The sequence below is a fragment of the Haliotis rufescens genome, unplaced genomic scaffold, assembly GCF_023055435.1.
Source record: "Haliotis rufescens isolate VD_foot unplaced genomic scaffold, xgHalRufe1.0.p SCAF_38, whole genome shotgun sequence".
NCBI lineage: Eukaryota > Metazoa > Mollusca > Gastropoda > Lepetellida > Haliotidae > Haliotis > Haliotis rufescens.
The window spans coordinates 2,543,225-2,555,153 of record NW_025964090.1 but is presented as its reverse complement, the minus strand read 5'-3'; the positions used below and the strand labels follow the sequence as shown (position 1 = coordinate 2,555,153).

The following is an 11,929-nucleotide window of genomic DNA, read 5'->3' as shown; positions in this document are numbered from 1 at the left end:
TTTGTTGTTTGCTAAGATTAACAAGTATGATTTAAATAATATCGTCATGAGAAAATGTCTACCCCTACCACAGTCACTGTCGTAATACATTTCGTTCAACTGAAAGACGACAAAATGGCCGACACGATCATCGTGACGCGGTGAGATTTCCGAAGTTGTCAATGTTTGTTTGTTTGTTTGTTTGTTTGTTTAACGCCACACTCAGCAATATTCCAGCTATATAACGTCGGTCTGTAAATAATCGAGTCTGGACCAGACAATTCAGTGATTGACATCATGAGCATCGATCCACGCAATTGGGACCGATGACATGCATCAACCAAGTCAGCGAGCCTGACCACCCGATCCCGTTAGTCGCTTTTTACGACAAGCATAGTCCCTTTTTACGGCAAGCATGGGTTGCTGAAGACCTATTCCACCCCGGACCTTCACGGGTCGAGGTTGTCAATGAATCGGTCCCGATTAGGCGTCAGTCATCCTTGATAATCGTCACGATAATTCAGAAGGGATTATAAGGATGTGTCAAAAGGACACTGAAGTAAATTTAAAGATTGCTGTAGAATATTGATGACTGTTGCTGTCAGTCAATGCATGGATCGAATCGTCGATAGTGATAGAGTCACTTGTGATCGGTTTACAATCAAAATTTGCCCTGGGTGCACACCGACGTCTCAAGAAGACTATACAAAGATATATAGACTCCCTGCAGTTGTATCCATAATTTCGCTGCCCTAACGTTTTGAACCTAAACCGTTATTTTCATCCGCTAAAATAAATGTAGAAATAACGCATGAATACAATGCCTGAGTGTACCCATCCATTAATTTTTTTACAGAGCCAAATGCAGCCAAAGTAATACGTCTTCACCAGGGATACTATGGATCATCATTAGTTTATTGGTAGGTTTTTTAGTTAATATTTTGCCCAGCCAATTCATTTATTTCCACAAGACCGCAAACGTGGTCCCCTCATACCCAACGTCAAGTGGCTTCAGGTTGGTGAATTTGATGTAGTTTCTGAATAAGAATTCTGCTCAACTGTGTTTCTGTGTGTGGCAACTGATCACTCAAATACTGGCCGAGGTCACGGGATGTAATCATGTGTCGTGATGTAGATATATCGGTTAATGTCTATGTTGTATCAGTACAACTTTATGAATATCAATACGCAATAAATAATTCACTCTCACAGTGAGTCAGTGAGTGAACATGGTTTTACGCCGCTTTTAGCAATATTCCAGCAGAATCACGGTGGGGGACACCAGAAATTTGGCTTCACACATTGTACCCATGTGGGGAATCAAACCCGGGTTTTCGGCGTGACGAGCGAACACTTTAACAATTAGGCTACCCAACCGCCCATTACTGCAACAAAAATGTTTAAATACCTATAGATTACCATGGCTAAGATGGACAATGAGGTTGCCGAAAATTCAATGGACTCTACGACAAGGCTTCACATTCACTTCCTCTAATGATAGAATATTTCATGGTACCTCATAAGCAGTGGCCACGTGTTGCCTTGATTTACATCAAACATAAAGTACAGCGATTTATTCTGCCTCAACACCAACTGTATTTTATGGACAGATTGTTGAAATACTTCAGCAATTCAAAACAGAACCAAGTATAATTTCTAACCTTTTAGGGTCAATACCAAGCTTTTGTTGCAGGAATTCTGAAATTTCTTTGGACATCTGAATGTTTTCCTCATTCCCCATGTGTCCGGTACTCCGCAGCTCGGAGTTGGCACATGGATCAGTCGTACCCCCGTGGTTCATCATCTGATCTGGATGATTCCTCACCGTCACATACTGAAATATAGCAAAATATTTGGGTGGATGAATTATTAAGTTGAGTGAAAGCTATTTGAATGATTGAGTAAATGATTGGGTAAGCTGAGTAAATGATTGAGTAAGATGAGTTAACGATGAAACATGTAGAGTGAATGATTGAGGGAATCATTTAGTAAGTCGCGCAAGTGAGTAGTTGAGGAGGTTGATTTAATGATTGAGTGAATGATTGAATAGGCTAAGTGAATGATTCAGCTGAGAGAATGATTGAGTAAGTTTTCGGAATCATTTTGATAAAATGAATGATTAAGTTGGGTGAATGATTGAGTTGAGTGAATGATTGAGTTTAACTGCCAAAAATACATTCATTTGAAACTTAGAATGAACAATTTACATGGAGTGGGACAGTGTTTTTTTTTTACCTTAAATTTCATATGAATGATTTTAATGGCTACTGGTCATCTTTCACAGTAAAGAAAAGTTTGTGATGTCCAGGAATCCCCCAGGGTACACCACAGCTACACAAAATACGCACAATATCACCATTACCTAGTCAGTTTTGACTTCTTCAAATGTGTACAAATACGCATGAAAACACCAATAGTGACTAATGGCCAATGTAGCCATTTCAGTTGGTACTCCTGTGTGTCTTTACAGAATTTTTCTACTGAAGGAATAAACGGATCATGTACACATAAACAGATCCCACTCAAAAGTCACCTGAAACTGATTCCGAAGCATAATTATTGTTGAAAGAGGTCTATATGTACTCACTGGTTCCTTAATACCCAACCGACTGGCCCAAAGGAAGTAAAATATGTTTAATATATGTTCCATAGGGAATTTTCAGTACCCAGTTTGAATGATAACGTGAGTAAATATGGTAATACCATATTTCCTCCATAAGACGTCGAGGCCCAGCGTTTATAATTTCAATTTCCGACTAATGGTTTTCTCAGACCTATCTTTGACACCGCAGCTTAAAGGTTCTCTAAATCTCGAGGCCCAGCATTTAATGGGGATCCGGCATTTATTGTTTTCAGATACCTCGTACACCGGCGATTAATCGAGGAAATACAGTAACATACATCCAACCAGGGCCTACTTGCACAAAACGATCTTAGCGCTAAGACTATTGTAAGCCATGCTAAAGTATGGGAGTTACGATGATCTTAGCGCTAAGATCGCTTTGAGCAAGTGGGCCCAGGTCATTGAACACAGCCTTGGTATCAGAGGCCACTACTAATAGTGTTACACCTCGCAACGGAGATGTCATCGTGACATCATACACAAAACCTTGCATCACAACTTGTTGTGACTTGATAATTACACTATCTGTCCATTAACATCATTAAAATGGGTCAACAGTTTTAAAATAGGTCGCCGTAATTTCTTATTCAGTTCTAGGATTAAACATCAGACAAAATACAACCAGTTTTGAAGGGTTAACACACTTCTCAGCAAAACAAAATATGGTCTCAAAATTTTCAAAACATATTTACATTTCCACTGACCTCGAAATGTAAATATCACATAGTCAAGTCTGACGGTAACACCCAACACTATTCTTGCACAATGCAAATACGCTCGCCCTAAATATTGCTAGGCATCCCCTTTCCCAAATCACCCTGTCTACATTATTGGCAACCACAGCTGGGAATTTTTCCTTCACAGCAATAATACGGTTTCTATGACAGCACTATTTACACAGTTTGTTACATCCAGGTTTTACTCTTTATACTTCAAGGACAGTTTTACTTTCTTCATATGTCTTCAGGACTACTTCCTTAAGGCATAACATATTGGGATTACAGTGTGAACATCCAATGTCAAACTACCAAAACTACAATCGCAGTCAGTCCTCAACGCAATAGATGGTACAATGTGCAAGTCAGTCCTCAATATATTTTGATCCCAAATAGCCTATGCTGGTTCGTAGGAGGTGATTTCGTGGATCGGGTATTCAGGCTCGGTCACGTAGTTGATTGTGTTATCATACCCTGACAGATTATGATCATAATATCAATCTTTAAATGCCGGGTCCAAACTTAATTGTTTCCAGGTGCCCATGATACAGCTGGACTGTACGGCATTAAACGGCATTCACACACAATCATCCAAAAGAAGCTTCATGTTGGTGCTTTTGGTAAGTGGAATTGTGTGGATTTGATGCTCATGATGTCAATCACTGGATTGAAAGCATCATTATTATTTTCATGATACATATATTTTTTTGTTCTATTTTCTGCTTCAATTTTAAATGATATCATCAATACTAATACTGTCAAATGATACAATAAAGGTCACATCAGTTTATAGCAATCACTGCACAGGCAGAGACAGACACATCTACAGACATATACACACAGAGAGAGGTGAGGTGAGGTGAAATGGGGTTTAACGTCGCGTCCAAGATTATTGCACTTATATAGCGACGTGCATGCACGTTTGTGTGTGTCTGCTTGTACTAGTCCGGACTGATGCCGATTTATAGTGCTAGCTCACTGAGATACCATGCCGCAGTTTAACATGAATACCCCACTCAGACACAGTATACTGACAAGTCCTTGTTTTAGTCCCATAATGCCGAGCGCCAGACAGGGTAACAACAAGTACAATCTTTTATCGTCTTTTGGTATTATGCAGCCGGTGATCGAACCCCGGATCTTCCGCTCCCCGGGCAGACGCTCTACCTTCTAGAGGCGGTTGTGAATATATTAGGTATTTTTGTGGCCAAAATGTCTTTTTTAATGTCAAAATGAATTTCTAAAAATATGTTTCCCTCCATCAGTTTGATGATACATTGTAATATTCTATTGGTTTTGTTTATACAATACTACCATACTACCACTACTAGTCACAACACATAATGTGGTTTGGAAAAAAATATTCTTCTTCTTGTTAACTTGAACTTACACTTTCCGGTTCCCGAATGGCTTTGGCGATAACTGCTGAGGTTTCCAACAAAAAACCCTTTGGGATGGCACTTGCTGGCAGATTCGTGAACAGAAGAAAAACAGGCATGGCTACAATGACTCCGACACTCAAGCTTTTCTGCTACCACACACCGCTGTCCTCGCTTGATAACTCGAGAGCTCAGTTGTGGTCAACTTCTGAAGCCCGTTCACACTCTTGGGCAGTGATGACTTAGCATTACACCACTGCCACAACGACAATTTGCATATCTATTGACCGAAGCTGAAGCTTTTTTGCTGACACACAACGCTGTCCTCGCTTTATAAATGGAGAGCTTCGTTGTCAAGCTTCTGTCGTTCTGATGTGCTTTGTTGTGACGGGTTCAAGCTTCACCACACTTCAATCCACGAGAATGCGCTCACACAATATTAACATGAGTTGGCACATATGCGAATCTTCATGCAGTACATGTTCGTGTGTGTACACGCCTGATCGGGCTCTGGGTCAGAACAGGTTTTTTTTGTTGTTTTGCTTTTCATCTGTGTTAACTGAACGTGGGGCGAAGCTCCATGACTTTGCAGAGTCCATACATGGTCACAATGTCTTATGACGGATAAATATAGAATACTAAACGAGCTCCCGTGTAATACCAATTTTATGAAACGAGTGAATAGTTGTGGTATCTGACGAGCGAAAGCGAGTTGCAATATATAACGTTTTTTGAATTATGCCGTGGAGTTTGAATAGGCTGACACCTACATGATCCACGACATAGTCCAATTGAGTTTAACAGAGTAATTATTCAAACACGTCAAAAGTTGAAACGTATGAATTTCATACCATACAACGGGTCTACCTTTAGAATTCACAAAATTATCGTAGGGCTAAGACTTGCGCATCTCACATACTTTAACTTAGACCAACGACTGTCGTTGCGCTACAATACGATCGCCTTGTGGAACGGGCCTTGCACCTTAAAGTTTTCAATAACGTCACAATACCCGATGACGTAATTTGTGGAATTTTGATGCAAGATCCCTCGGCGAAACAATGCCATGTGACGTCAGCCTCGCAACAAGGTTGCTGGGGTCATCGAGTGTGCAAAAGCTCCTCTCAGTGATCTATCAACTCCACACGCAATGTCGTTGAATAAGCCAAGGGATGTTAAGAGCTTTCAATATTTGTTCGTGAAACGTGTTCCGAGAGTACATAAGCACGCGTTTTGGTATTACACAATGTGTAATAAGCTGTATTTTTATTAAACGGGTGATCTCTTCACGGGCAAGTAATAAAATAGTGCTATCTCACTCACTCGTGGTATGTCTAGACTTGAGATGTTTTTTTGTTTATGTGACATTTTTTATCAGCTTTTACTTATCAAATAGAAGTTATCAGAAATAGTGTTTCAATAGAGTGATTAGGATTATGAAAGAATTCCAATACACAGTTATTATGGTGTTGCTAGAATACATAAAACGATATTTTTGCCCAACTGGGTGTGTCTGGGTGTGAAAACGTGTCTATCGCTCTCTCTCTCACTCACTCTCTCTCTCTCTCTCTCTCTCTCTCTCTCTCTCTCTCTCTCTCTCTCTCTCTCTCTCTCTCTGTAAGTGCGTGTGTGTGTGTGTAGTGTGTGTAGTGTAGTGTAGTGTAGTGTGTGTGTGTGTGTGTGTGTGTGTGTGTGTGTGTGTGTGTGTGTGTGTGTGTGTGTGTGTGTGTGTGTGTGTGTGTGTGTGTGTGTGTGTGTGTGTTTGACATACACTATTTTGTAACAGTATTGCTATTGATGATATCATATAACTTTAAGCAGAACGCAGAAAACCCAATAAGGTGAGAGGTACTATCTTGTTATAGAAGCATAGTGTTCACATATAGATATAACATGGTATTCATCCTCAATATATTTACGTTTTGGAGAAAAAGAAATCCCAGAATCGGTCATTATGACAAATGGCACTGTGTCTTACAAGCTCCAAACTTCAACAGAAAATATAACATCTGAGCTCTAAGATACAAAGCCTAATGAAAAGTAGAATGTTAGACAGCGATTTAGACGGCCTTTTATATGACGGTCTAGTGTCCCCAACCTTCTGAAGAGTACTTTGTATTAAAAATGAAGCGATCTTTCACTGTGCTCTTAACACTTTTCAACATTATAATCATTCGGATACCTATATGAGGCTAGATTTTGCATCACTATTTTCTTGACGTATAATACTGCAGAAGGCTAGAGTGTTGTGGAGTCTTCACATTCTCTGGTTCTGGCAGCGCTTCCTGGGAAAAGTTCCATTCGCTGTCTGGCCTGCGTGTAGATTTTAATCTGCAAATAATAACAATGCTGATAATAATAGTAATATTAATACTATAAAAATATATCAAATACATGGCAAATATGCAGACCCCACTTTCGAAATGTCACGCTTGCATCCCAAGTACCAAGTTGTCCGACTCCCCATTGTTCTCGGTGCTTTAGGTTAGGACTGACATCGGGATAGTACCCGGGTTTGCTACCAGGAATACAGCCCTTCTGACAATCTGGGTAATGCAGAAGGCTGCAGTGTTGGGGAGTCTTCACATTCTCCGAAACGTTCTGTGTGGGTTTGACCAGGCAGCGCTTCTTGGGAGAAGTCCCATTCGCTGTCTGGGCTGCGTGTAGAGGGGGCAAGGGCCTTGAGTTGATGATGAGCCTAACCAGCCTGACTGTCCAGGATCACCCAAACCCTCTTTAGTGCATTTTTTACATTAATCTGTAAATAATAATAATAATAATAATAATAATAATAATAATAATAAAAATTGAAATAAATCATAATCATATTATGAAAGGACAATACAACTTGAGGAAACAAGCAAACAAAGGAAGGCCACCAAACTAGGGACCATTGGGTCTTCTGCCACCTGTATGGAACTCCCAGCAGGACCATCTCCCTAACTGCGATTGTTGGCACATTTAGAAGAATATTAACAGAACATATATTCAACGATTAAAACCGTGTGTACCGGTGCTTGTGTGTCATCACAGCCCAACAGTGTGTATCAGTGCTTGTGTGTCATTCACTCCCCAACAGTGTGTCTCAGTGCTTGTGTGCCATCACGACCCAAACGTGTGTGTCGGTGCTTGTGTGTCATTCACTCCCCAACAGTGTGTATCAGTGCTTGTGTGTCATCCACTCCCAAACAGTGTGTATCAGCGCTTGTGTGTCATCACGACCCAAACGTTTGTGTAGGTGCTTGTGCTGTCAATCACTGATGTGTGTTTGTTGTTTAACGCCTAACTCAACATCAGTCCAGCTATATGACGGCGAATCAAGTCTGGACCAGACAATCTTGTGATTGATATTGTGAGCAGCGACCCTCATGGTCGGGGTACGTTGACACGCCATCACCTAAGTCACTGAGTCTGACCTCTGGTCCATTTAGTCACCTCCTACAGCATAGGCTGTTTGGGACCTGTTGTATCCCCGGAATCACCATGGAGTCAATCACTGGTTGACATATAGCACTGATCATATTGACAGGCTGGAATAATACTGACTGCAGCGTAATAGAACATTCACTCACAAAGAAAATTTAACCCAGGATTCAAGTTGTACATTTTTATTGATATCCTTGGGCATACAGTCAAATTAAATAAATTTGTCTTCAAAATATTCATCTTTCAAATCAAACTTGTCTGTTTCTGATTATTTGTTACCACTCTTCCACTTCAAGAATTAGTTCTTTAGAAATCATCCTGTAAAGTTCAGCATGGATAGATGGAAATCCCAATCAAATAGTTCCTACATAGTTCCTACATAGTTCCTACATAGTTCCTACATACTAATGAATGCATATGGGAAATTATCAGATTTCATCTGTGCATTAATTTACATGCAGTATTATGTATGGAGAAGGACTAGACAGCTTGCTATCTCTCAAGGAAGCTGGAAAATTTCATACCCAACTTCAGGATATCGGAGATTGAACGTTACCGTCACTTACAAAAGTATGGCTTATGGAAAATTGCATAACAAATTGAAAATGTGACTCAATGTCAATGCTCTTCTTCACATGGCACTCTTCTAATTGATTCAGCAGAAAGACTGTTAATACGTTGATTGGTAGGTTTTGAAGTGAATATGTTGCCAAGCTTATTCATTTACTTCAACAAGACTGCAAACGTGATCCCCCCTATACCCAACAGTGTGTATCAATGCTTGTGTGTCATCGTACCCCAACAGTGTGTATCAATGCTTGTGTGTCATCACACCCCAACAGTGTGTATCAATGCTTGTGTGTCATCACACCCAAACAGTGTGTATCAATGCTTATGTGTCATCCTGTACCAACAGTGTGTATCAATGCTTGCGTCTCATCGCACTCCAACAGTGTGTATCAAAGCTTGTGTGTAATCCTGTACCAACAGTGTGTATCGGTGCTTGTGCTGTCAATCACTGTTGTGTGTTTGTTGTTTGACTACACACTCAGCAGTAGCCCAGTTATATGACAGCGAATCAAGTCTGGACCAGAAAATCTTGTGATTGATATTGTGAGCAGCGACCCTCATGGTCGGGGTACGTTGACACGCCATCACCAAAGTCACTGAGTCAGACTATTGGTCCATTTAGTCACCTCCTACAGCATAGGTTGTTTGGGACCTGTTCTAACCCCGGAATCACCATGGGGTCAATCACTGGTTGACATATTTACCGGCTGCTGTACAGTTGGAATAATACTGACAGCAGCGTAAAACAACATTCACTCACATAGAAAATTGAACCCATAATTCCAGTTGCACATGTTTATTGATTGATCACAGTCTCTACAATTATTGTGTATTCAGGCCAATTAAATAATGTTTTCTTTAAAATATTCGTCTTTCAAATCAAACTTATGGTTCACTTCATGGCACTCTTCTAATTACTTCAGCAGAATAACCGTTAATACCTTCCAGGGAAATACCACAATTGCTCGACCCGACACATCTCAACATCAGATGTCATACTACTTATTGCAGTGATGGGTTCTTAAAGGTTCTCATTAGTATGGGTTGCACTGTTACACTGCCGCCATATGGCATAGATGCCACTGATGCGTCTTCACCACTGATTCTATGGATCATCATGAGTTGATTGGTTGGTTTTGAAGTAAATATTTTGTCTGGTTCTTTTATTTCCACAAGATTTCAAACGTGGTCCCCTTACACCCGACTTCAAATGCTTTCATGTTGGTGAATTTGATGTAATTTCTGAAAATAAAGATAACCAGAAATCGGAATTCTGCTCAAATGAGGTTCTGTGTGTGACAACTGACCACCCTAATACTGACCTAGGTCACGGGGTGTCATCGTGAGTCGTGATGTAGACACATCAGTAAATGTTTAATGTTGTGTCAATACAACTTTATAAATATCGATGTTCAATGAATAATTCACTGCCACAAAAATGGTAACATATCTTAAGATTACCATGGCTGTGATCGACAATTGAGGATGCAGAAACATCAATGTATTCACTCGCCAACAAGGCTTCATATTCATTTCCTCTCATGATAGAATATTTCGACATGAGAAATATTGAGTTTTAATGTATCGTATGGTATATCTCACAGCGACCTTACAAGACTATCAAGATATCTATTGGAATATAAACAAGTTTATCGTCACATCCCCTGGCCTGAAGCAGTGGACAGTGTTGTCTTGATTTACAACACGTTTAAAGTACAGCAATATATTCTGCCTCAAAACACTAACTGTATTTTTATAGACACATTGTTGAAATATTTCTGAATCAGAAATTCATTACAGAACCTTGTACTATGTCTTACCTTTTAGGGTCAATACCAAGCTTTTGTTGCAGGAATTCTGAAATGTCTTTGGGCATCTGGATGTTTCCTTATTTCCCATGTGTCCGATACTCTGCAGCTCGGAGTTGGCACATAGATCAGTCGTACCCCCGTGGCTCATCATCTGATCTGGATGAATCCTCACAGCAACACCCTGAAATATACTTGAGTAAATGAGTTATAAAGTTGAGTGAAAGACTAAGATGTTTGAATGATTGAGTAAGTGGAGTAAATGATATAATGAATGATTGAGTGAATAATTGAGAAAGATGAATACATGTCTGAGTATGCTGAGTGAATGATTGAGTAAGTTGAGTAAATGATTGAGTAAAGTTGAGTGACTGAGTAAGTGAATATACGCAGTTTTTAGCAATATTCCAGAAAATCACGGGCTCCACACATTGTACCCATGTGGGGAATATAACCCGGGCATGATGAGCCGATGCTTTTAACCACTAGGCTCCCCACCGCCCCTTGAGTAAGATGAGTGAATGACTGATTAAGTTGAGTGAATGACGGAGTAAGGTGAGTGAATGCGGAGTATGTTTTGTGAATGACTGAGTAAGATGAGTGAATGACTGACTAAGTTGAGTGAATGACGGAGTAAGGTGAGTGAATGCGGAGTATGTTTTGTGAATGACTGTGTAAGATGAGTGAATGACTGACTAAGTTGAGTGAATGACGGAGTAAGGTGAGTGAATGACGGAGTAAGTTTTGTGAATGACGGGGTAAGATGAGTGAATGACGGAGTAAGTTTTGTGAATGACTGAGTAAGGTGAGTGAATGACTGACTAAGTTGAGTGAATGACTGAGTAAGTTGTTAACTATTGAATAAGTACAGTCAATGACAGAGTAAGCTAAGTGAATGATTTGCATGAGTGAATGATTGGTTAAGTTGATTGTTTGATTAAGTAGACTAATTCAGTGAGCAAGTTGTGTGAATGATTGAGTGTAGCAACCAAACCACCAAACCAAAGTTACAGTCGACACCTGGCCCCCTTACCTTCATATGAACTGAATGGTTTTATCATGACTACTTGGAATCTTTCACAGTGAAAGTGGATAGAAATGTCTGTGAAGTCCAAAAATGCCCCAGGTACACAGTCACTTGATATGTGCATGCAATATATATAACCATTTCCCAATTTCCTTTAAGTTTTTTAAATGCGTGCAAATATACATGAAAAACCCAATAGTGGACGAATATTGGGCATAAATTAGCCATTGCATCATTTTAAGTCTGGATTTCCGTATTTCTTTACAGATGCTTTCTGCAGATCGAATAAAGGCATCATGCATAAAAAAGTAACCCGAAACAGCATCCAAAGCAGAATTATTGTTTAAAAAGGTCTACCCGTACTCATTGGTTCAAAGAAGTAAAAATATGTTGAATACCCA

General features: G+C 39.9%; 1 protein-coding gene across 1 annotated transcript; it reads right to left on the bottom strand.

Moving 5' to 3' along the window:
* Positions 1-415: 415 nt before the first annotated feature.
* LOC124118497 (macrophage migration inhibitory factor-like) lies at positions 416-5,179 on the bottom strand. The gene is made up of 3 exons (XM_048381340.1): positions 4,709-5,179; positions 1,641-1,813; positions 416-1,016 (listed from the first exon to the last, which is right to left on the bottom strand). The coding sequence occupies exons 1-3, from the start codon at positions 4,814-4,816 to the stop codon at positions 938-940; spliced, it is 360 nt and encodes a 119-aa protein (XP_048237297.1). The 5' UTR covers positions 4,817-5,179; the 3' UTR covers positions 416-937.
* Positions 5,180-11,929: the final 6,750 nt, after the last annotated feature.